We start from the raw sequence: 26,966 nt of genomic DNA on the forward strand, positions 1-26,966 counted from the left end.
AAATACCCAGAAGTAGAATTACTTGATCTAAAAAAATTTTTTTAAGATTTATAAAATACAATTTAAAAGTGAATTTACTGACTTTAAGAGTAATTTTTTAAGATACTCTTTAAGGGCAGATACATTTTGTCATTTGATTTATGGCTTTTGCTTATTATGTTAATAAAATTAAGGGATTTTTTTTTAAACAAAACTTAAAAATGGAGATACTAAAATACCATTAATTAACTGTATTTTTGGGATTATTAACAACTATATCCTAGTTTGTGTCTGGCAATGTCTTTTTAAAAAAAATTCAAACTTTCGTATTAGGTGCGTTAAACCTATGTGATTAAAGTCGAAAATCAGGTTATGTGAGTCTGTAAAAGTACAGCCCCTTTTTAAAATTTAGAAGTCTTGTTATTCCGTTTATTAAGCTCTTGCTGTTTTCTAGAAGTTGCGATTACTTTTAGTTGACTCTTAATTACTAGTCAGGTTACTAAAGTGCTATTTGCCAAGTAGTACTTCAATAGTTTTTCTGTAGAGCTGTATTTTTTTGTAACAAAATTCAGTGATTTTGCTTGTTGTCACTCAGGAAAGAGATAAGATTAATAATTAATGTAGTCTTAATACAAACAGGGCTGGGAAAAATCAAGTGGTCAGATAGTATACCATTTTCAAAGTCTGGTACTATAGTGTAGTCTCTGTACTATGTATGCTGTTTTGGAGTAGAAGCAGTTTTATATTTCATACTGTTGGCTTGAAGGTGTTAAGTGTGGGGTTTGTTTTGTTTTTTAACTAGGTGGGCTTATGCTATACACGGTATTCTTGAAGTAAATGTCTGCCCCCGGTTACGGATGTGGTCATGGAAGCATATTAGAGAACACAGGCAAAAAATGAAGCAGTATAAAGAACTGTATAAAAAAAAGATAACAACTAAGAAGCCAACTGGTGAAATTCTCATGTCTTTGGAGGTAAGCATATTTAGAAGTTGTTGAATATTTTGTACTGCATAATTCCTCATTTGTTTTAATTTTGACGGCCATTGCTTTTACTTAGACTTTTTCATACTCCTGTTCTTCACTTCAGTTGGGTGATATAACCTCTGGTGATACTCTCCTGTGAGCTGCTGGAATTTCAGATTATTGTCAATCTGGAGAGTTTTGGGTTCATGCAAATAGTAACTTGAAACCTCACATTATGACTTTTTTAACCTCAAAGCCTAAAAAGTGTTTGCTACATTGATTCCAGTCTTTTCTGTGTTGGTTTCAAAGCCTTATACTACCTGTCACCACTCCATTTCCCCGTTACCATCTAACGGCATTAATTTCCTGTCCTTTTTTTTTTTTTTTTTTTTTTGAGACAGAACGAGAGAGCGAGAGCACATGAGAAGGGGGAGGGTCAGAGGGAGAAGCAGATTCCTTGCTGAGCAGGGAGCCCGATGTGGGACTCGATCCCGGGACTCCAGGATCATGACCTGAGCCGAAGGCAGTCGCTTAACTGACTGAGCCACCCAGGCGCCCCAATTTCCTGTCTTTTATACATACTATGCTTATACTTGTAGCCAAGTCCATCTGCCTTTCCTCATCTCTGTTTATTCCAGTTTTACTCATTCCTCAAGCTCTATGTAAGTCCCATCTCTTGTACAAACTTTCCTGAATTTTCTGCCCATTCAGAGTCCCTTTTCTCTTCATTCTTGTGGCATTTCTAGTCTTTACCAGCAACTTTACATTTCATTATCTGTCTTGAGAATTCCCTAAATACTAGTCTTATCTGTTAGCGTTATGGTATATTCTAGAAGGGATTGTTCTGTGGATGGATGGATGTTTAGTTTAGGGAGACTGAGGAGAGATAGCCTCTTGAAATTAATGTAACCATTCTGAATCTAGGCCAATTTCCAATTAGGAGCTCCCTAAAGATTGAGTTTTATTTTTATGTTTGAAGTAGGAGACTTTCTGCATAAAGATCTACTTGGAATATATTAAAGATGACACACCAACTGTGCATATAATATGAAGGGTTTAGAATTTTTAGTTGAAAGTGACACTAATGTATTTACCCTCAGTTGTAGTTAGAACCCAAATAAAGGTCATTTTAAACAATGCCTATATGGTATCTTTTAGTACGGGTCTGTAAATCTTAATATGACACCTATATGCATGACATGTATGATTTCTTTAAGAAAGTTACTCTATCATTGCTAATTTCCAAGCTGACATATATACAAGCACTGCTTCTCAGAATTTAAAAGAGGTATTATGTTGGTGGATGATCCGTTTTTTGCTTCCTATCTTTATTGCAGCAGTTTGTTAGATTATATAGGAAATTTTATTTTTATAATCTTTCTATAGACTATGTAAAGTTACTCATTTAAACACACTTTTGTTTATATTTTAAGGAGTTGGAAAAGACCTTGGATGTATTTAATATAACTATATCAAGACAACAGGCAGAAGTTGAGGTAATTCCACATTATCTTTCAATTGGTAAAAATCTAGATTCCATGTAGATTTGACAGATGCAGTGGTATAATTAGTGTTGGGCTGTAGTATACTGTTTCCTAAAAGGGGTTCAAATTTGCTTCTTTGTGGTATAAGAAAAATAGATTTGATGTTTTGCCCCATACATTTGAATTAGGTCCTGTGGGGGGAAAATTCTTGCTGAATAATTTGGCTAAGTAATTCTTGCTAAATAATTATCAAACACTGAGTTCCTATGAAGGTGAAAATCCAATCTGGGGGTGGGGGGGCGGCGGGGTGGTGTGATTACCGTGACTTGTAAGACAGTAGGGCTGTCTACCTGGAAATTCTAAATTCTTATGTTTGGCTTATGTTGCATTACTTTGTTTTGTTGTCAGTTTGTTCATTGTTTACATTTTTTCACTGGAATAGTTAAATTTAGTAAATGTCATTTTTCTGTTAGATTGCTAAATAAAGGATAATTTGTCATTTATTTGAAAATTTAATCATTTTAGGTAAAGAAAGCTGGATATAGGATTTTCAGAGAAGGAGCAAAAGATTCAGAGGAAAATAAAGGATGGTTTAGCTGGCTGTGGACTTGGTCAGAACCAAGAAGTAAAGAACAACCAGATGTTAAGCCTGGAAGTAGGTCCATTTCATTTTATAGAGAGTGCAGTTAATCATTAGGTTAATTTAGTGCAACTAATCATCAGTTGTGAAAGCAAAGTTTTGCAGAAAATTTTTTTTTTTTCTTTATTTATTTGATAGAGACAGCGAGAGAGGGAACACACAAGCAGGGGGAGTGTAAGAGGGAGAAGCAGGCTTCCCACTGAAGCAGGGAGCCAGATACGGGCCTTGATCCCAGGACCCTGGGATCATGACCTGAGCAAAAGGCAGACGCTTAACGACTGAGCCACCCAGGCGCCCCTGCAGAAAATTTTCTAACTAAAATAAACATTAAAAGCATATGTATGTATCATATATAATTTATCCTTATCAATAAAATTACTATTAAAACATTGTACATGTATACATCAAATAAAAATTAAATTTTTTATCTTAATGTTTACAAAAGAGCTTTATGCTCAGGATTTAATAATGTGTAAATTCCCAAGGGTATGAACCATTGTAAATTTTTGTTGAAATTATTTCTTGGAAAGGTTTTTGTTTCCTTACCAAATGTTTTAAGATCATAGCTTTGGAGACTTAGGGGCTTAAGTTTATATCCTGGATCTATCACTTACTGGCAGCGTAGCCCAGGCAAATTATTTAAATTCCCAAAACTTCAATTTTATCCTCTGTAAAATGGGAAATTATGATATTAGTGTTACTTATTTTGTATGCTAAGTATGTTGCTTAGCACAGTACACTAAGTGCCTAATAACAGTCATTTTGTGAGCTTGTTTAATCCAAATATTTAGAAATTTCTATTGCTAAATTCATATATTTAGCAGTTTATATTTTTGGAGGCTAATCCTTCTAAAATTGCCGGTGCCATCCTAACATTCAGTGATTATAATTTCTTTTATCTTTTTTTTGAGATAAAATTTTTTTATAATTTCTTAAAAGTATAAAAAGAGAGTTGAATTTGCCAGTTGGTTAAAAGCAGCTAAATTGTGAGTTAGTTTTATCTTCCCAGTTAAGAATGCAAAAAACTTCTTTATGATTATAGTTCTTGAAGAAATGTTGACCTCTGAAGAAAAAACTTTACTCTATGAAGCAATTGGCTATAGTGAAACAGCAGTTGATCCAACCTTGCCAAAAACAGTAAGATGTTTTCTTGCCTTATACCTTAGAGTTTAACAGTAGATAATGCCTATTTTTAATCCTCTCAGAAATGTTACTGACTTACTCTGTGATCTTTGCCTAGTTGGTACATATTTATTTTAATTTCCAAGGTATGGATAAAAATTGCCCCTACTTTGTAGTGTTTATATGGTGATTCTTTAATATATGAAGGGTTGTTTTTAAAGTATTTTTTGGTTATCAGAAAAAATAAACTATGAAGAAGAGTATTTGTTGTCTTTATATATCTATATATGCATATATATACATACATATATAAAAATATATAAATATATATAAATTTATTTTCATTTTATTTCTCTCAATATATTCTAGTTTGAAGCCATGAAGTTCTTTGTTCACTTGAAAAGTATGTCTATTGTTCTAAGAGAAAAACGAGAGACACCTGAGCTGTTAGATATTGTAGTGGAAGAATTTAGCACTTTGATTGTGCAAAGACCAGGAGCACAAGCCATTAAGTAAGTATTTTTCTTTTACCAGTAAGTAGACATTTCACTGTGAGGTTGGAAGTTAGATTACAGTCTTCCCATATTTTGTAAGGGTACTTTGGTTTAATGTATCATTATGTATTTTTAGGAACTTACGTTTTGGAATTATTAAAAATAATACAGGTTCAATAGAAAACTCTATGCTAAGGAAATGTACAAGGACACTGAAGAATAAAACAGAAATGTCAGTCACACTATATAAAAAGAAACTGCACTGTCAATTTGGTTTTTATCTGGGAATATCTTTATTTTACTTTTGTTTTTAAAAATAGTTTTATTGAGATATAATTAATATCCCATGCAATTCATCTATTTAAAGTGTACAACTCATGTTTATCACACTTGTATCATATACCAAATTCGCATTGGTATATTTACAGAGTTGTGCAACAATTACCATTATCTTAATTCTAGTACATTTTGACACCCTAAAAAAAGAAATCCTTTTTAGCAGTCACTCCCCATTCTCCCCTCTCCCCGGTGTATGGCAACAACTAATTTAATTTCTATTTCTAAGAATTTGTCTGTTGGAGGCATTTCATATGAATGGAATCATACAATATATGGCCTTTTCTGTCCAGCTTCTTTCACTTAGCATGATATTTTCACGGTTCATTTACGGTATAGCTTGAATTAGTGTTTTAATTTTTTTCTATTGCACGATAATATTCCATTGTATGGATATACGACATTTTGTTTGCCCATTCATCAGATGATGGATATTTGGTTTGTTTCTTCTTTTTGGCTGTTATGAATAATGTTGCTCTGGATATTTACAGACAATATTTTGTATGGGCAATAAGGCTTAAATTTTTCCGGGTACGTACTTAGGAGCAGAATTGTTTCCTCATATGGTAACTCTGTATTTAACTTTTTGAGGAATTGCCAGATTGTTTTCCAAAGCAGCTGCACCATTGTATATTCACACCAGCAGTGTTTGAGGTTTCTTATTAATCTGTATCATTGCCAACACTTTTGAATTAGAGCCATCCTGATGGGTGAGAGTTGATATTTCATTGTTGTCTTAATTTGCATTTCCCTGATAGCTAACAGTATTGAGCATCTTTTCTTGTGCTTATTGGTTGCTTCTGTATATTCTTTAGAGAAATGTATATTAACTTACTTTGCCCATTTTTAAATTGAGTTGTCTTTTCATTCAGTTTTAAGAGTTCTATATATATTATTGATGAGAATCCTTTATCTCATAAGAAATTTATAATTATTTTCTCTTATTCATTGTTTTTTGGTGGTATTCTTTGCCAGATGTTTTTGGTTTTCATGAAGTCCAGTTTATTTTTTGTTGTTGCAATGAAGACTCAAGAAATCTTTGCCTAACTCAAGGAAACAGATAAATTCCTGTGTATTCTTGTGAGAATTTTACACTTTCATTTCTTAAATTAGGTTTATGACCCATTTTGAGTTAACATTTATATATGGTGTGAGTTTGGGGTTCAACTTCGTTCTTTTGCATGAGGTTATTCATTTGTCCCAGCAACATTTGTTGCAAAACCTTATATCCCCATTGAATGATCTTGATACCCTCATCAAAAAGAGTTTACCATAAATGTGAGAATTGATTTCTGGACTTTTTTCTATTTCCATTGATCTCTACAACCTTCTGCCAGTAGTACACTGTGTTGATTACTATAGCTTTGTAGTAGAATTTGAAATTAGAAAGTTTATCCTCCAGTTTTGTTTTCTTTTTCAAGATGGTTTTAGCTCTTAGGATATTCTTGAATTTTTTGTATCCATTTTTGCCAAAAATTTCAGCTTAGATTTGATAAGGATTTTGTTGAATCTGTAGATCAGTTTTTGGTACTGACATTTAAATGGTATTATCTTAAAGTGCATGAATATTGGATGCCTTTCCACTTATTTATCCTCATTAATTTCAAAAATGTTTTATACTTTTCCGAGTACAAGTTTTATATCTTGTTTGAAAAGTATATTCTCATGTATTTTATTGTTTTTGATGCTGTATGGGAGGAAAGCGTTTTCCTCAACCCTTTTTGAGTGCCTGGCTGCATCTGAAAATTAAATCTGACAAAGATTAGCAAGGGAGAAGCATACAGATTTATTTAACAAAAGTTTAATAAAAGAACCTTCATAATGAAGATCGAAAGAACCAGTTAGACTAGACTATGTTAGGTTTGATGAAGAGTGGACAGTTGTGAAGGAATATGATAGGTCAAGGAGTGTAAGGTAAGTATGGTAGACTGGGAGAAACTTAGCAAGCCCTGTTTTTTAGGACTCCTCTCAGTTTACCTTTGTTTTTAGAGATAAGGATGCTTTTTTCCTCTAGCTATAGGGAGGGCACCTATTATGTGAAGATTTTATGACCTGTTTGAGGGGGGGGAAGGGTACGGGACTATCAGAGTGACCTTCTTGCTTCTGCTGTTTTCTCAAATTCCTTCAACTTAAAATACTTACTATGCCAAGGTGCCATATTTTGGGGGTAATGTGTCCTGAACCCCATCAGTGCTTACAAGTGGCATCATGTTCTTAATTTCATTTTTGGATTGTTGATTACAAGTGTGTAGAAATATAATTGATTTTTGTATATTGATCTATTACCCTGTAGCCTTGATAAACTTGTTAATTAGTTCCAATAGTTTTTATTAAATTCCTTAGGATTTTCTGCATACATGAGCATTGCATCTGCAAATAGAGATAGTCTTACATCTGTATTTCCAATATGGACACCTTTTCTTTCATTTCTTAATTGCCCTTGTTTGAACCTTCAGTACTATGTTGAATGGAAGTGGTCAGAAAGGGCATCTTTTTCTAGTTCTTTATCTTAAGGAGAAGAGTTCAGTCTTTTGAATATGATGTTAAGTGTGGGTTTTTCATAGATGCCTTTTATCAGTTTTGAGAAATCCCCTTCTATTCCTAGTTTGTTGAGTTTTTGGCTTTTGTTTATGTTGGTTTTTTTTGTTTTGCATGAAAGTTTGTTAGATTTTGTTAAATGCATTTTCTTTGTTCCTTGAGAAGATTGTGTAGTTTATGTCCTTTTTTCTTTTGATTTATACCTTTTTTTAAGGTATTCACCTTAGTTGATTTTTCATATGATAAAATCATGGTATATTCTTTTGGTTGTGTGTATGATCTTTTTTATGTACAGCTGGATTTGGTTTGTTGGTGAGGATTTTTATGTCTGTTCATGAGAATACTGGTCTGTAGTTTTTTTGTGATGGCTTTGTCTATTTTTTTAGGATAATACTGTCCTTATAAAATGAGTTGGGAAATGTTCCCTCCTCTTTGGAGTAGTTTGTAAAGAACTGGTATTCTTCATTAAACGTTTGGTGGTAGAATTCACCAGTAATGTCACTGGGGCCTGAGCTTTCCTTTGTGGGAACTTTTTAAATTATTAACTTAATCTGTACGTGTCCTTAGGTCTCTTTACGTTTTTCATTTTTTTTTTCCAGTCAGTTTCAGTAGTTCCTTTTCAGGAATTTGCCCATTTCATTTAAGCTGTCTAATGTGTTGACACGTAGTTGTTTACAGTATTACCATGTAATCTTTTTTTTCTGTGAGGTTGGTAATAATGTCGTCTTTCACTCTAATTTTTTTGAGTCTTTGCTCTTATTTCTTAGACTACTTAAATTTTGTTGATCTTTTAAAAAAAAAAAACAGTTTTGGTCTTGTTTTTTTCTATATTTTTTTCCATTCTCTGTTTTATTAATTTGTCCTCTAACCTTTATATTTTTTTTTACTTTGCTTGCTTTAGGCTTAGGTTACTTTGCTTTTTTCAAGTATCTTTAACTGGTATGATAGTGATTTGGGAATTTTTTTTTTGTGAATGTCTGCATTTACTAATTCATTAATTTTATTTTAATGACTATTGAAGTAAAATTGACATCATAAAATTAATCATTCTAAAGAGTATAATTCAGTGGGATTTATATGTTCATAATGTTGCATAATCACCACCCCTATCTAGTCAAAATATCATTACCACAAAGTGAAACCCCATACTTATTAAGAATCACTCCCTTCCTCCTGGCTCTTGGAAGACCTGAGTCTGCTTTCTGTTTTTGGATATGTCATATAATGGAATCATACATTATGTGACCTCTTGTGTCTGGTTTATTTCACTTAGCATAATGTTTTCAAGGCTCATCCATGTTGTTCTGTATATCAGAATTTCATTCCTTTTTTTTTTTTTTTTTTAAGATTTTATTTATTAGAGAGTGAGAGAGAGCATGAGAGGGGAGAGGGTCAGAGGGAGAAGCAGACTCCCCACTGAGTGGGGAGCCCGATGTGGGACTCCATCCTGGGACTCCAGGATCACAACCTGAGCTGAAGGCAGTTGCTTAACCAACTGAGCCACCCAGGTGCCCTCCTTTTTAAGACTGCACAATATTCCATTGTATGTATTTATCACATTTTGCTTATTCTATTCATCTGTTCTATGGAAATTTGAGTTTTTTCCACCTTTTGGCTATTGTGATACCACAGTGAACATTCATGAGTGTGGATTTGAGTACACATTCTTTTGCTGTGCACCTAGGAATGGAATTGCTGAGTCATAGCATGATTCTCTTTTTAACTTTTTGAGGAAGGGCCAATGTGTTTTTCATAGGGTTGACAGTTTTACATTTCCATTAGCAGTGTACAAGGATTTCAAATTTTCCATATTCTTCCCAACACTTATTTTCTTGCATGTGCTTTTAAATTATAATTATTCTTTTGGGTGTGAAATGTGGTTTCTCATTGTGTTTATTTGTATTTCCTTAATGTCTAATGATATTCAGCATCTTTTCATGTGGATGTTGACATCTTCACATACATCTTCACTGGGTCCATTTTTAAAATTGAGTTATTCTTTTTGTTGAGTTGTAAAAATACTTTATATATGCTAGACTCTAGATACATGATATTTACTTCCATTCTTTAGCTTGTCCTTGCATTTTCTTGATAATGTCCTTTGATGCACTGTTTTTAATTTTGATGAAGTATAATTTATCTGGTTTATTTTTCTGTCATTGCTTATGCTTTTGATATAATATGTAAGAAGATTTGTCTAACCAAAGATTATGGAAATCTAGTCCTATATTTTCTAAGAGTATTAAAGTTCTAACTCTTATATTTAGGTTTATGATCCACAATGAGTTAGGTTTTGTATATGGTATAGACAGTGAATACAGTTTGATTCACGTGTATGTGGATATCTAGGTGTCCTAAGACCACTTGTTAAAGAAATTATTTTTCCCCATTGAATGATCTTGTTACCCTTGTTGAAAATCATTTGGTCATAAATATATGGCTTTATTTCTGGACTCTAAATTCTATTTCCTTCCATTCTATAGACTCATTGGGTCTATCTATATGTCAGTTCCACACTGCTTTGACTACTGTAGCTTTGTAGTAAATTTTGAAATTGGAAAGTGCAAGTCTTCCATCTTGTACTTTTTCAAGAATATTTTGGATATTTGGATCCCTTGCAAATCCATATGAATTTGAGGATTTGGCTTTTCCATTTCACGCAAAAGCTCCTTTGAATTTGATAGGGATTACCTTAAATTTATAGATTGCTTTCAGTAGTATTGCTATCAAAACAATATTAGGTCTTCCAATCAATGAGTATAGATATCCTTCCATTTATTTAGGTATTTCTACGTTTTTTTCTAGCATTATTTTGTTCACTGTTCAAGTCTTTTTTGGTTAAATATTTTCTTAAATGTTTATCGTTTTGGATGTTAATATGATGGAATTGTGTCAATTTCCTCTTCAATTTAGTCACTGTAGATGTATAGCAGCATAGTTGATTTTTAGGTGTTGATCTTGTGCTTGCAGCTTTGCTGAATTATTAACTCTAATTGTTTTTTTTGTAGATCCTTTGGGATTTTCTATGTACCCTTGATCCTTGAACAACATGGGTTTGAACTGCGTGGGTTCACTTACTTATCATGGGTTTTTTTTTTCCCCCTACTAGTACTGCAAATGTATTTTCTCTCCCTTAATGATTTTTAAAAAATTTCTCTATTGTAAGAATACAGCATAAAACACATATTACAAAGTATGGATCATTGACTGTTAATGCTGCTGGGAAGCCTTCTCATCCATGGTAGGCTATTAGGAATTTGGGGAAACGAAAGTTATATGTGGATTTTTGACTCTGCAGGCTGTCATTGGCCCTAACCCCTGTGTTGTGATGCCATACATGAATAGATTTTCATTTTTTCCTTTCCAATTAGGTACCTTTAATTTCTTTTTCCTGGCTAATTACTTTGGCTGGAACTTCTAGAACAGAGTTCAAAGTGAGCATCCTTGTCTTGTTCATGGTTTTGGAGGGAAAGCTTTTGGTCTTTTACCAGTGAGTATGATTCTAGTCATAGGTTTTTTTTTTTTGTTTTTAAGAAATGCCCTTCTTCAGGTTGAGGAAGTACACTTGTATTCCCTAGTTTTTGAAAAATTTTTTAATGATTTTGGATTTTTAAAAATGCTTTTTTTTTTGCATCATTTGAGATGATCATGTGACTTTGTCATTCTATTAATAGATTGTTTTATTGTTTTTCTTATTTCCAACCACCATCAAATAGATTCCTAGAATAAATCCTACCTGGTCATGATGAGTAATCTTTTTAATAGGCTGTTAAATTTGGTTTGCTAGTATTTCTTTTTTTTTTAAGATTTTAATTATTTATTTGAGACAGAGGGAGAGTGCATGTGCATAAGCCGGCTGTGGGGGGCGGAGGCGCAGAGGGAGAGGGAGAAGCAGACTCCCCACTGAGCAGGGAGCCTGACGCAGCTTGATCCCAGGACCCCAGGATTATGACTTAAGCAAAGGCAGATGCTTAACTGACTGACCCACCCAGGCGCCCCAGTTTGCTAGTATTTTGTTGAAGTTTTTGCATCTATCTTCATAAGGGATATGGGTCTTTAATTTTGTTTTTCTCAGAATGAGTTAGGAGGTGTTCCCTCTTCTGTTTTCTGGAAGAATTTCAGAAGGATTGATATTAATTTTTCTTTAAATATTTTATAGAAATCACTGGTGAAACCATCTGGTCTTAGACTCTTCTTTCTTTGTTGGAAGGTTGATTACTTTTGGAGGTTGATTATGGATTCGATTTACTTACTACTTATAAATCTGTTCTGATTTTCTGCTTTCTCTTGAGGCAGTTTTTATAATCTTTGTTTCTAGAAATTTGTCCATTTCATTTAGGTTATTTATTTTCTTGGTGTTCTGTCATTTACAGTACATTTTTATAGTTATTTTTATTCCTTAAAGGTATGTAATAATGCCTTCAGTTTCATTTCTGACTTTAGTTATTTGTATCTTTCCTCTTTTTTTTTTTTTCTTAGTCTAGGTAAACGTTTATTATTCCTGTGAGCTGTGGGTTTAGTCTTTTCTTTTTTTTTCTAGTCATTGAGGTATAAAGCAAGGTTATTGATTTGATATCTTTTGTTTTCTAATGTAGTTACTTACAGATAGAAATCTCCTTATGAGCATCACTGTGGATACATCCCTTGAGTTTTGTCATGCTACATTTAATTTACGTTCATTTTGAAGTATTTTCTAATTTTTGTGTTTTTTTTTTTTTTTTTTTTTTCCCCTATTGATTGTTTAAGAATATTTTGTTCAGGGCGCCTGGGTGGCTCAGTTGGTTAAGCAACTGCCTTCGGCTCAGGTCATGATCCTGGAGTCCCGGGATCGAGTCCCACATCGGGCTCCCTGCTTGGCGGAGAGTCTGCTTCTCCCTCTGACCCTCCCCCTTCTCATGTGCTCTCTCTCTCTCATTCTCTCTGTCTCAAATAAATAAATAAAATCTTAAAAAAAAAAAAAAGGTTTATGTCTAGTTTTTATGCTTAAAATTCCAGGCTCCATAAAGAGAGCACACAAGAAACAGGAAATTAGGGTGCCTGGGTGGCTCAGTTGGTTGAGCGACTGCCTTCGGCTCAGGTCATGATCCTGGAGTCCCGGGATCGAGTCCCACATCGGGCTCCCTGCTCAGCGGGGAGTCTGCTTCTCCCTCTGATCCTCCCCCTCTCATGCTCTCTGTCTCCCATTCTCTCTCTCAGATAAATAAATAAAATCTTAAAAAAAAAAAAAATTTTGTTCAGGTGGCACATATTTGAGAAACTCCAAATTTTTGCTTCTGGAAATTTACCAGAGACTTTGGAATTTACCTCCAAGATTTCCAGCTTTAATGTCATTGTGATTGGTCATTGGAGAGGATTTTTTTTTTTTTTTGTATAACTTCATTCCGTAAAGTTTTAAAGACCTGTTTTGTGGTCAAACAGATGTTTTTTCTTGGAGACTGTTCTAGTGCCTACACTTGAATGTGTATTCTGCTGTTGGGTGGAATGTTCTATGTAGGTTATATATAATTGGTTTGTAGTTTTGTTCAGATTCTCTATTACTTTAATGTGTCTTGGTCTAGATGTTCTGCATTTATTTAAGATGGTATTGAAGTCTCCAACTGTTATTGTAAAATTGTCTATTTTCTCTTCAATTTCGTCAGTGTGGGATTCATATTTATAACTGTTGTATCTTCGAATTTACCCTTTTTATCAATATATAGTGAATTTTTTTTATTAAAGACTGTTTTGTATGATATTAATGTAAACACTGTTCTCATTTGGCTACAAGTTGCCTAGATTCTTTTTCCATCCCTTCACTCTCAACTTTTGTGTCTGAATATGAAGTGAATCTCTTGTGCACGATGTATTGTATCTAATTTTTTCATCTGTTCTGCCAGTCTCAATCTTTGAATTGGTGAGTTTAATAGCATTGACATCTAAAGTGATCACTGTTAAGGAAGGATTTATGCCATTTGTTTACTGTATGTCTTCATACCTTCCCCCTCAACCCCAACTCCTCCAACTCTGCCTTCCTTTTGTTTGATTTCTTTTTGATTCTGTCTACATTTCTTTTTCTGTATACATTTTAGTCACTGCCTTGGTGGATACATGGAAATTGAAATTAACGTTCTAAATTTAAGACAATATAGTTTAAATCGATACCAACTTATTTTCAGTAATCTACAAAAACTCTGCTCCTACACAGATATGTTCTTCCCCTTCATTGTGTTCACAAGTTACATCTTCCTGTCAGTCTAGATTTATGATTGTTTTGTGCATTTTTCTTTAAATCCTAGAGGAAGTAGAGTAGTTAGAAACCAAAAATAAATAACACTGGCTTTTATATTTACCTATGTAGTATCCTTACCAGAGTTCTTTATTTCTGTAGCACTGTATCCTTTCATTTTAGCCTGTAAGACCCCTTTTAACATTTTTTCTAGGCAGATCTACTGTTGACACACTGCCCCAGCTTTTTTTTTCATCTGTAAATGTCTTAATTTCTTTGCATTTTAAGGTTAGTTTTGCTAGATGGAATTCTTGGTTCACATTTTAAAAATTTCAGTATTTTGAGTATATCATCCCACCGCCTTTTGGATTCCATGGTTTCTGATAGATCAGCTCTTAACCTATTACCTTTGTATAGGATGAGTTGGTTCTCTCTTGCTGCTTTCAAGATACTATCTTTGTTTTTGTTTTTGACTGATTATACTGTGTTCTGTTGTGGGTCTTTAGAGTTGATCTTTATTATAGAGTGCATTCAGCTTCAATGTGTAGATTTTTGGCTTTTATCAAATTTGACAAATTTGGGGCCATTATTTTTTCAGATATTCTTTTTGTCCCTTTTTCTCGTCTGAGACTCCCAGAATACATGTGTAGGTCTGCTTATGGTCTCCCACCTTAGGCACTGTTTACTGATCTTTGTTCTTTTTTCTTTTCTTTTCTTTTCTTTCTTTCTACCTCCTTCCTTCCTTTCTCCCTTTCCCTTTCCCTTTTTTCTTTTTCTTTCTCTTTTTTTCTGATTTTTTTTTTACTAATTCTGATTTTTATTTTTAGTGTGATACAGCTGATGTTTTTTAAATTTTATTATGTTAATCACCATACATTACATCATTAGTTTTTGATGTAATGTTCCATGATTCATTGTTTGCATATAACACCCAGTGCTCCATGCAGTACTTGCCCTCTTTAATACCCATCACCAGGCTAACCCATTCCCCCCACCCCCAGAACCCTCAGTTTGTTTCTCAGAGTCCATAGTCTCTCATGGTTCGTCTCCCCCTCCGATTCCCCCCCCCCCTCCTTTTTCCCTTTCTACTTTCCTCTTTTTTTTTTTTTTTTTAACATGTATTATTTGTTTCAGAGGTATAGGTCTGTGATTCATCAATCTTACAGAATTCACAGCACTCACCATAGCACATATCCTCTCTAGTGTTTATCACCCAGCCACCCCATCCCTCCCACCCCCCACCACTCCAGCAACCCTCAGTTTGTTTCCTGAGATTAAGAATTCCTCATATCAGTGAGATCATATGATACATGTCTTTCTCTGATTGACTTATTTCGCTTAGCATAATACTCTCTAATTCCATCCACGTCGTTGCAAATGGCAAGATCTCATTCCTTTTGATGGCTGCATAATATTCCATGGTATATATATACACCACATCTTCTTTATCCATTCATCTGTCGATGGGCATCTTGGCTCTTTCCACAGTTTGGCTGTTGTGGACATTGCTGCTATAAACATCGGGGTGCACGTACCCCTTCAGATTGCTATATTTGTATCTTTGGGGTAAATACCCAGTAGTGCAATTGCTGGATCGTATGGTAACTCTATTTTCAACTTTTTGAGGAACCTCCATACTGTTTTCCAGAGTGGCTGTACCAGCTTGCATTCCCACCAACAGTGTAGGAGGGTTCTCCTTTCTCTGCATCCTCGCCAACATCTGTCGTTTCCTGACTTGTTAATTTTAGCCATTCTGACTGGTGTGAGGTGGTATCTCCTTGAGGTTTTGATTTGGATTTCCCTGATGCCGAGCGATGTTGAGCACTTTTTCATGTGTCTGTTGGCCATTTGGAAAAATGTCTTTGGAAAAATGTCTGTTCATGTCTTCTGCCCATTTCTTGATTGGATTATTCTTTGGGTGTTGAGTTTGATAAGTTCTTTATAGATTTTGGATACTAGCCCTTTATCTGATATGTCATTTGCAAATATCTTCTCCCATTCTGTCGGTTGTCTTTTGGTTTTGTGGACTGTTTCCTTTGCTTTGCAAGAGCTTTTTATCTTGATGAAGTCCCAATAGTTCATTTTTGCCCTTGCTTCCCTTGCCTTTGGTGATGTTTCTAGGAAGAAGTTGCTGCGGCTGAGGTCAAAGAGGTTGCTGCCTGTGTTCTCCTCTAGGATTTTGATGGACTCCTGTCTTCTCTTCCTTCCTTCCTTCCTCCCTCCCTTCCTTCCTTCCTCCTTTCCTTTCCCTCCCTTTTCTTTTCTTTTCTTTCTCCCCCCCCCTCTTCCTCCCTTCCTCCCTTTTTGTTTTTTGGGAGAGAAGTGGGGAGAAGGAGAGAGAGATTCCTAAGCAGGCTCCATGCTCAGTATGGAGCCCAACTGAGGGCTTGATCTCAGGACCCCAAGATCATGACCTGAGTCGAAATTAAGAGTTGGAGGCTTAACTGACTGAGACACCCAGGCACCCTTCTTCATTCCTTTTTCATTCAGTTCCTCAGATTCTGTAATTTCACTTGTCTGTATTCAATTTTGCTGATTCTTTCTTTTCGCTTCTCAAATCTGCTGTTGACCTTTTCTAATGTTTTTTTTTTTTTTTTCCTTTTAACTGTTGTACTTTTGTCTAGAAACTTTGGTCGTATTTTACACTTTCTGTCTCGTTTATATTCTGTTTCTACATCTTTTACCTGGATTTCTTTACTACTTTGTCCATGATTTCCTTTAGCTTTTAGAGTCCATTTAAGACAGCTTGTTTATTGTTAGTACATTGTTCCTGTGTATGGTTTGTAATTTATTTGTTTAAAAATCGGCATTTTGAACTGTATAATGTATTAACTATGGAAATTAGATTCTCTCACCTGGGTTTGTTGTTTATTGTTGAGGGCTGTAGTCCTCCATTTGTTTCTTACTTTAGTGGGTAGAAATAGTTCCTCCAAAAAGTTATGTCAAGTTCTGACCCTTAGTACCTGTGACTGTAACCTTATTTTGAAATAGGGTCTTTCTAGATATAATGAAGTCGATGAGTAAAGATGAATTTAAAGCAGATTAGAGTCTAATCTACCATAGATTAGAGTGGGCTCTAATTCAATGACTGGTGTTCTTATAAGAAAAGGGAAATTTTAACACAGATACAGCAGAAACAGGAAGACTGGAGAAGAAGATTTGAAGACAGACACACAGAAGAATGCCAGTGATGTGATAGTAATAAGCATAATATATGTCTAGGCCAACTTATACCAAGGATTCCTGGCAATAACCAGAATCTTGTAGAAAGTCATGGAACATATCCCTCTGAGCCTCCAGAAGGAACCAACAGGTTTCAGACCTCTGGCCTCTGTATCTGTGAGAGAATAAGTGCTTGTTTTAAGTTGCAATGTTTGTGATAATTTATTACAGCAGCCCTAGCAAATGAATACAGTGAATTTTCCAAACTATTTTTGAGAAGACTCTTTTCTTTGTCATTTGTGATAACTGAAGTATGTGTTCCATTATTTCAGTGAGTAGGCAGTGAACTGACATTTCCTTAAATTCCTGAAACCAAAACAGAGAAATACTCTCTAGTCCTTGTACTTGACTTTGAGCTCTGGCACTTCAGTGCTGTGCCAGGCTTCCTACATCTCTGCCTTGACATTCACCTCCTGCTTGCATTGTGCTCACATATCCATTAAAAGTGCATGCCCAGGTCTGGTCAGGTCTTTTCTGAGTGTACATTGTGTTCTCAGCATGTGTGTTGCACTCTGGCTTCCATGGTTTATATGTGGCCTTTCTGAGACTTTTTCCTCTGAGAAACTTCCTTTCAGTCTCCTCATTCCTGGGCATAGGGATCTGGCTGGTATTTTCCCCATCCACTGTCCCTTGCTCCAGAAAGATATCATTAGTCCATGTCTTTGAATTTTTGGACAGATGTTATCTCTGCCTGCATGACAGGAGAACAAAATAGAGGTCACCCTCTACACTGGTGTCTTAGGGAATTGTCAAGCAGGTGAAAACACTTGACCACATTATTTTAAGAACAAGACTGCTGTCTTACTTCATTTGGGCTGCAATAATAACATACCACAGACTGGTATAAAAAACTGAAATTTATTTCTCACAGTTCTGAAAGTTGGAGGTCCAACATCAGGGTGCCAGCACTGCCAGGTTCTGCTAAAAGCCCTCTTCCAAATTTCTGACTGCCGGGTTCTTACAGTGTCCTCATGAGATGGAAGGGGCTAGGGCTCTCTGTAGGGTCTCTTTTATAAGACCTCTAATCCTGTAGCCCTCATGACCTAATCACCTCCCAAAGGCTCCAGATACCATCACAATGGGCATTATCATTTCAACAAATGAATTTTGAGGGAGACATACACATTCAGACCTTAGCATCTGTATTAGTCCCTTGGCTCCAGCAGGCCACACCAGGATGTGGCTCATTTACCATAGTCACTGCTGTGCTCAGAAGTGGAGGATGGTAGAAAGTTAAATAAAAATGCCACAGTGCTTTCTTTCTGAAATGTAGTGGTATTCATTAAGCACTTCCTTGGTTGCTGTAAGTTTTTTATTGATTAAATTCCAGGCTTGCAGAGATGTTGACTCTGGCAGTTTTTGCTAGCTTAATGGTTGTTTCAGTGGAGAGAGTAATTCTTGGAGCACTTTACTCTGCAATTTTCCATGATAATACTCCTCCATTACCTTTTTTTTTTTTTTTTTTTTTTTAAAATTTTTTTTTTTAAATCTTTTTTATTTTTTTTTTTTTTTTTTTTTTTTTTTTAAGAATTTATTTTTTAGAGCAGTTTTAGGCTTACAACAAAATTGGGAGGAATGTACAGAATTTACCTCAAACCCCCTGCACATGCATAGCCTCCTCCATTTTCAACATCAAGCACTAGAATGGTACATTTTTTACTCACAATGAACCTGCACTCATTGACACATCATACTCACCCAAAGTTCATAGTTTATATTGCCATTCACTCTTGGTGGTGTGTTTTCCTATGGGTTTGGACAAACATATAATGACATGTCCATTATGGTACCATAGAGTATTTTCACTGCTTTAAAAATTCTCTTTTCTGCCAGTTCATCATGCTTACCCGCAACCTCTGATCTTTTTGCTGTGTCCATAGTTGCCTTTTCCAAGAATGTTGTGCATGCAGTTAGAATCCTACACTATGTATCTTTCTTAGAGTGACTTCTTTCACTTAATAATATGCATTTAAACTTTGTCTTTTCATAGTTCAGTAGTGTGTTTGGTTTTTAGTGCTTAATGACATGCCATTATTTGGCTGTAACAGTTTATCCATTTGCCTACTGAAGGCCATCTTGGTTGTTTCTAAGTTTTGGCAAATATGAACAAAGCTGCTATAAACATTTGTGTACAGGTTTTTGTATGGACATAAGTTTTCAGCTGCTTTGAGTAAATACCAAGGAGCATGACTGCTAGATCATATGATAAGAGTATGTTTAATTTTGTAAGAAACTGCAAATCTCTTTTCCAAAGAGACTGTACCATTTTGCATTCCCAGCAATGTTGGAGAGTTCCTATTGCTCCACATCCTTGCCTTTATTTGGCGTTGTCAGTATTTTGACCACATCTGATAATGTGTAGTGGAATCTTTGTTGTTTTAATTTGCATTTCTTTTTTTTTTATTTAAGATTTTATTAGAGAGTGTGAGAGAGAGCACGAGAGCAGGGTGGGGGGTAGAGGAAGAAGCAGACTCCCCGCTGAGCAGGGAGCCTATTGTGGGGCTCGATCCTGGGACTCCAGGATCATGACCTGAGCTGAAGGCAGATGCTTAACTGACTGAGCCACCCAGGAGCCCCTAATTTGCATTTCTTCAATGACCTGTGATGTAGAGCATTTTTTCGTCTACTTACTTGCCATCTATAGGTCTTCTTTGATGCGGTGTCTATTAAGGTTTTGGCCCATTTTTTTTAAAACTGTGTTTCCTTCTCATTGAATTTTAAGAGTTCTTGGTATATTTTGGATAACACTCTTTTATCAGATGTGTCTTCTGTAGTATTTTTTCATAGACTGTGACTTGTCTTTTCATTCTCTTAACATCTACCATAATCTTTGCTGTTTTCTATTTGTTGCTCTTGTTTTTTGAACATCTACCATAATCTTTGCTGTTTTCTATTTGTTGCTCTTGTTCTTTGTTCCTGTTTTTGTTTTTCTTACCTTTCTGCCTTTTGTGGGCTTTTTTTCCACCCTGCCTTTTGTGGTTTGAGTATCTTTTTTTTTTTTTTTTTAAAGTAGGCTCCACACCCAGCATGGTGTCCAGCATGGGGCTTGAACTCACAACCCTGAGATCAAGACCTGAGCTGTTATCAGGAGTCAAACGCTTAACTGACTGAGCCGCCCTGGCACCCCAGTTTAACTGGTGTCTCATATGGTTTTGTTTTTTCTCCTTTGTTAACATATCAGTTATAGCTTTTTTTTTTTTTCCCAAGTGTCCTTTCAAATAACAGTGTAGTATTTCATGAGTAGTGGGAGTACTTGATGATAAAAAAAAAATCCTTAGTCCTTTTTCTAGTCCCTTGTATCTTGCTGCTATTCATTTCACTTATATATGAACATGTGTAAGCATAAAATATACATAAGACATGTATGTAGGCATATATAACCAAACACGTTACTATTATTTTGAACATACTAATTTGTTTGATTAATAAGTGTTCATTTTACCTTTACATTTTTTTCCTTTATTGCTCTTCCTTTATGTAGTTCTGAATTTCTACCTTACAGTATTTCTTTTTCTCTAAGTAACTTCTTTTAGTATTTCTCAAAAGACAGGTCTAGTTACAATAATTTTCCCCAATTTTTTGTTTGTCTTAGTATTTTGTTTTAACTTGTGAAGGAGAATTTCATAGGGTACAGAATTCTAGGTTGATTTTTTTTCTTTTCTCTTTAAAATTTTCACTATACTCTTTTCTTGCTTCCATGGTTTCTGAGACGGCAGATGTAATCCTTATCCCTGCTCCTCTCTATGTAAGGTGGTTTTTTCCTTTGGTTTCTTTCAAGATTTTTTCTTTATATTTCTTTATACTTACGTTTTTTTAGTATAAAAATATGCCTAGGTGTAGTTTTTTGATTGATTGTTTGCATTTATTCTGCTTGATGTGCTCTGACCTTTCTGGATCCATGGCTTAGTGTCTGACATTAATTTGGGGAAATTGTCAGTCATGCTTGTTTAAAATCTTCTGTGCTTTTCTCTTTATTCTGGCATTCCTGTTATGCATATGGTAATTTTTTGTAGTTGTACCACAGCACTTGATTGTTCTGTTATTTTGGTCTTTGTTCTCTGCTTTATGTATTTTTATGACTCTACTAATACATTCCCCAGCTCAGGGATTAATTTCCTCAACTGTGTCTGTATCCTAATAAGCCCATTAAAGGCATTCTTGTTACAGTGTTTCTGATCTTCAGTATTTATTTTTGGTTCTTTCTTAGGATTTCCATCTCTCTGCTCACATTGTTCATCTGTTCTTGCATGTTGTTTACTTAGTCCATTATACCCCTTAGCATATTAATTGTTATTTTTAAATAATTTTGTCACTTCAAGTTGTTCTGTTTGCCTTTTGGTGTGCCATGCTATTTTTTTCCTGATAGCCAGATGTAATGTACTGGATGAAAAGAACTACTGTAAATAAGCCTGTAATGATTTGGTTTTTAGATGTGCGGGAAAGGGAAGAGTTCTCTAGTGCTCTGATTAGCTCTCAGTCTTTTAATGATTCCATGCTTCTGGTCTGTGAACTTAAGAAATTTCTCAGTATTCCCCCTCTCCTGCCTTAGGGGTACAGAATAGCTAGAGTTGGGGATATTGGGTGTTTCCCTTCTTCCATATGGGATAGTAGACCTGACTGAAGTTGGTTATTTCCCTTCTCTAGGTATTTTGGCTCTGATAATACTTAATTAGGTTAGGCTCTAGTTAACTAGTTCCTCCAAGGAGCATGCTTTTTTAAGAACATAGTGCTGTGTTATATTTTTAAATGGTTCCTTTATTTTTAAATGGTTCCTTTCCTTGCCTGAAGCGTGAGGGGTTTTTTCTCCAAAATTTATTGTGGGAACCTGGTCCAGTTCCTAGAGGTATATGTCAAAATATTATGGGGGCTCCCCTATGACTGGGTCCCCTACAGTTGTCCGCTTTGAATCTCCAGCAATTCAGGAGAATGAAACAGTTCAGCTTTTCCAACCTTGGCACTGGTGGACACGGTAGTTTTCTTTCGTGAGCCTCTGCTCCCTTCATAGCTTTTTTTAATTTAGAGATCAACATGTCAATAGGGTTGTTTGTGAGTTAATCTATGTCAATTCAGATCAAATCGTTGTATATTTTCTTTGATATGAATGGAATGGAATAGGAAGAAATGCAAATTGAAATTGTTTTCATTAATTTTTATTTTATTTTCAGTTTGAAAAATACTGTGAAATGTAAAATTGGATTGATAGTTAATTTTTGTCCTATCTTTTTTCATGTAGATTTGAAACCAAAATTGATTCATTTCATGTTACTGGCTTACCAGATAATTCAACAAAACCCCGCCTCCTTTCTTCATTGGATGATGCTACGTCACTCTTCCAAATTATATTTGAGATAAATCCATTAGATGAAACTGTTGCTCAAAGATGTATCATAGAAGCTGAACCTTTAGAAATGATATATGATGCAGTAAGCATTTTTTTAATCACTAAGTTTTAATATATTTCAATTTGCTTTGAGTTTGTGCCTAATGTTAATGTTACTTATTTTAACAGAGAACAGTGAATAGTATAGTGGAATTCTTCAGACCTCCAAAAGAGGTAAATCTAGCACAGCTCACGTCAGCGACTTTGACAAAACTTGAAGAATTTCGTGACAAGACAGCAACAGGTAAATGCTAGTATTAATGTTGGTATATTAAGAATTGTATCCTAAACTAAACTTTTAGTCATGTTAAACTGATATTAGTAAGGTATACTTTAAATTTATGCTTCTAGACTAGATATAGTTTAGTTGAAACTAATGGATACTGTTTTATTTAAAATTCAGGTATAACGATAATCATTTCTTACATCCAGAAAGGACAAACCTATTATCACATTCAAATTAATTGCATATTTTGTTAGGATTTTTGGAATTCTCTTCATGAGAGAATGAACCTGTCATTTTTCTTTCATGTAATGAACTTCAGATTTTAATGTATTGGTCTCAGAAAATAAAAATGCCATCCTTTTTTATTCTTTTGCAGAATTTTTATAAGATTGGGTGTTATTTTTTCTTTCAGTATTTTACCTAATTGAACAGTAAAACCATATGGACTTGGAGATTTCTTTGTGGAAGATTTTAAATTACAGATTCCATTTTTATTATTTTTTTATTTTTTTTTTTTTAAAGATTTTATTTATTTGACAGAGAGAGACACAGCGAGAGAGGAACACAAGCGGGGGGAGTGAAAGAGGGAGAAGCAGGCTTCCCGCTGAGCAGGGAGCCCGATGCGGGGCTCGATCCCAGGACGTTGGGATCATGACCTGAGCCGAAGGCAGGCGCTTAAGGACTGAGCCACCCAGGCACCCCACAGATTCCATTTTTAAAATATATTTTAAATATATATTTAATATATGGTATAAATATATATAATATATATATAAATATATTTAAAATATATAAGATCACATAAAGGTGATCTGTAGGATTTGATTTGATTTTATTTTCTAAAGATTTTATTTATTTGACAGAGAGACAGCAAGAGAGGGAACACAAACAGGGGGAGTGGGAGAGGGAGAAGCAGGCTTCCTGCAGAGAAGGGAGCCCGATGCAGGGCTCGATCCCAGGATCCTGGGATCATGACCTGAGCCGAAGGCAGATGCTTAACGATCGAGCCAACCAGGTGCCCCAGATCTGTAGGATTTTAATGCCTTCCAATTTCTTGATACTTGCTTTCTGGCTCAGCATATGGTAATTTAAAAAAATATTTCACATATGTTTCGCTATACATATTTTTAGGTCATATTTATCACATACTTCAAATCTTCTGTATCCTTATTGGATTTTTTCCTGTCTTCTGTCACCATATTCCAGTAGTTCTTCAGAGAAATAAATGAAAAATGTCACTGTGAATGTGCATTTGTCTATTTCTTTTAGATCTGTCATTTTTTAAATAAATTTGCTGTCAATAGGTACATGCATAATAAAAATTTTTTCTCCAATAAACCAGATCTTTTCTTTGTATGAAGTTGACTATGTGTATTTTTAGTAACGTTTTCATTTTTTTCCCCAATATTTTTATTCATTTATTTTTTCTGATAATAGTATGGATATTATAGTTTTTTCTTGGTTCGAATTTGCTTATTTATTTTTGTTGTTCTTCTTTTACTCTGTATCTTTACTTTTAGATGTGTCATAACAACATGTAGTGGGATATTTTTCAGTCTATATTTGCACACTTTTTTTCTTTTTTTAGATAAATTTTAGCATTACTTTGTTTCCCTCCACCCCCTCGCTATACCATTTGAAACTTGAACGTTCTCTTTTTTTACTCTAGTATAATTACAACACGTTTTTCTCAAGATAGAAATTTAATAAATTTTTACCCTCGGTCAGTACAAGGACTTGAGAGCAGTTGAATTCCCATTTACCATCCTCATCATTTACATGCTATTGTTATTTCTTTCTTTTACCTTTTTTTTAATTCAAGTATAGTTGGTTTACAATGTTAGTGGTAGGTAAACAACATGATTAGCCAATTCTACATATTACACGTTTTTTTGTTTTTAGAGGGAGAGAGAACGTGTGCATGTGCTCCAGCTGGGTGGGGGAGGGGCAAAGGGAGAGGAAGAGAGGGAATTTTTTTTTTGCAAGTTTCTTTTTCTAGAATTTTTTTTAAAAAGATTTTATTTATTTATTTGACAGAGACACAGCGAGAGAGGGAACAAAAGCAGGGGGAGTGGGAGAGGGAGAAGCAGGCTTTCCGCCAAGCAGGGAGCCCAATGTGGGGCTTGATCCCAGGACCCTGGGATTATGACCTGAGCTGAAGGCAGATGTTTAACTGACTGAGCCACCAGGCGCCCCAAGATTGTCTTATCTTTTCTGTTCTGTAGTTTCAGTGTAATATATCCAGCTGTGGACCATTCTGAGGATTGGTAGGTTGAATGAATTTTAGAAAATTCATCTTGAAGATTTTTACCCATTAACTCTTCATACACTTCTCTTAAATCTTTTCTTCTGGAACTCTGGATTAATGTATTTTAGCCTTCCTTACTCTACCTTTTATTCTTCTATATCCTGTTTTCTTTCCTTTTTTTTTTTTCCCTCTGTTACATGCCAGGTAATTTCTTTTATCTTCTGAATTACTGAGATCCTCTTAAACTGTGTCTAATATGCTATTAAATCTTTCGGTTAAAATTTAGTGATTATATTTTTCATTTTCAGAATTGTTTCGTTCTAAATTAAAATCTGCTTTGTTCTTTATAGTGCTTTAAATTTGTCTTTATCTTCAGACAGCGTAAGTGTAGTTATTTTATATTCTCTCTCACCAGATAATTCTCTATTCAGATAGTTCCATTAGACTTGTTTTTCTTCTTCCTATATTTTGTTTTGGCTGATTCTTATTCATGGTAACCTTTGTTTTTATATATTTAGGGATTTTTGATTGTGTGCTATTCATTTTTCTTGGAAAATTATTTGGGAAAATTCTCTGGAGCCTAGGTTAAGTGGACTTTCATTCCAGGAAGAATTTTATTTTCTTCTCCCAGTTGTCTTGGGTATGTTGGTGGACAGTACTTGAGATATTTTGGAATGCCAAGGAGATGTTGCACTGTGTACCCACATGAGGACTCTATTGTGGTTACAATCAGAGGGGTACTACCCCCTTTTCCCAGTTTTTCTCAGAGCCTTTCTTTCCATTCCCTGTGAGTAGATTTTAGAGAGAAGAATGTTTAACTTGTGGATTACTCTTGTCTTGAGTGTGTATCTTTTGAGATTCTAGATTTGTGAGAAGGGCCCTTGCTGGACTCCTCACCTTTGGCTTCTGTTCCCTGTGCTCTGTGAGGTTGTGAAAAGGAGTTAAGTTTACCAGGTGCAAAAAATGATCTCAGGATAAAATTTTTCTGGGCCTTATTTAAATCTGTTAGCTTATTACTCCTTCAGTTTGATGTTTGAGTTGATAAATCCTTAGTCTCTTGCCTCCTTATTGTTTCTTAGTAAGTTTTTTGTTGCTGTTTTATTTCCAACATTTTTGGTTGCTTTTAGTGGAAGAATAGGTCTTGCTACTTATATTACCAGGATTTGGAAATTTAGTTAAATGTCTTAGTTTAAGTACAAGACTTTATCTTTGTTAAAATTCATCTTGTTAGATTGACTCACTTTTCATTTTTTTGTGTTTGAGTCTTATCTTTGAAGCCTTGAATAAAAGGGTATCATTTTCTGGTTAAAATCATTTAATATCAGTTGACTTCTCAGGGGTCCTTATAACCTTCTTCGTCTCATGGACAGCTTTGACAGTTGGAAGCCCTGGAATCTCTTATCAAAATTATGATTTTGGGCGCCTGGGTGGCTCAGTTGGTTAAGTGACTGCCTTCGGCTCAGGTCATGATCCTGGAGTCCCCGGATCGAGTCCCGCATCGGGCTCCCTGCTCAGCAGGGAGTCTGCTTCTCCCTCTGACCCTCCTCCCTCTCATGCTCTCTGTCTCTCATTCTCTCTCTCTCGCAAATAAATAAATAAAATCTTAAAAAAAAAAAAAAATTATGATTTTAAGTACATAGACTGCATAGAATTACAAAGAAAATAAATTCAATAGAACATAGTTTCAAAATATTTTTTAAGAATCTCAAATTTGTGTTAGTAGTAATGTACCTGCTTTTCTTTATGGATTAAAATAACAGGAATTAACGGTAGGTCAAAAAACTGTAAATTTGAAGGCATAAATGAAACTTCAACATATGTTAAGGAATATAAATGATATACAATTTGTATAAGTAACAAAGTTTGTTGCCTACCTTTATAATTGAAAGAAATACTTACTGTCAGCAGTAGTTAATGAAAATAAAAATGTAACTTTTTTCCCATTCAGGTTCATGAAATCTCTGAATTGCATTTGTGGCTGCATGATTAATTGTGCCTGATACGGTTCATATTTTCAAATTTTCTCTCAAGAAGTAAAGGCAGGGGCACCTGGGTGGCTCAGTCAGTTAAGCATCTAACTTTTGGTTTTGACTCAGGGTCATGAAATCCAGCCCTGTGTCAGGGTCT

At 34.9% G+C, this 26,966-nt stretch overlaps 1 protein-coding gene across 4 annotated transcripts in view; it reads left to right on the top strand.

Moving 5' to 3' along the window:
• Positions 1 to 26,966, top strand: part of VPS13A (vacuolar protein sorting 13 homolog A) — a 269,920-nt gene that overhangs the window by 47,018 nt on the left and 195,936 nt on the right. For all 4 annotated transcript variants that reach the window (XM_021689382.1, XM_044920643.1, XM_021689383.1 and 1 more), the window contains exons 13-19: positions 782 to 953; positions 2,378 to 2,440; positions 2,954 to 3,083; positions 4,111 to 4,205; positions 4,560 to 4,702; positions 22,219 to 22,408; positions 22,495 to 22,609. In XM_021689382.1, coding sequence (XP_021545057.1) covers positions 782 to 953; positions 2,378 to 2,440; positions 2,954 to 3,083; positions 4,111 to 4,205; positions 4,560 to 4,702; positions 22,219 to 22,408; positions 22,495 to 22,609 — 908 coding nt within the window. The remainder of the gene's footprint in view (positions 1 to 781; positions 954 to 2,377; positions 2,441 to 2,953; positions 3,084 to 4,110; positions 4,206 to 4,559; positions 4,703 to 22,218; positions 22,409 to 22,494; positions 22,610 to 26,966) is intronic.

This window comes from Neomonachus schauinslandi, chromosome 13 (genome assembly GCF_002201575.2).
Source record: "Neomonachus schauinslandi chromosome 13, ASM220157v2, whole genome shotgun sequence".
NCBI lineage: Eukaryota > Metazoa > Chordata > Mammalia > Carnivora > Phocidae > Neomonachus > Neomonachus schauinslandi.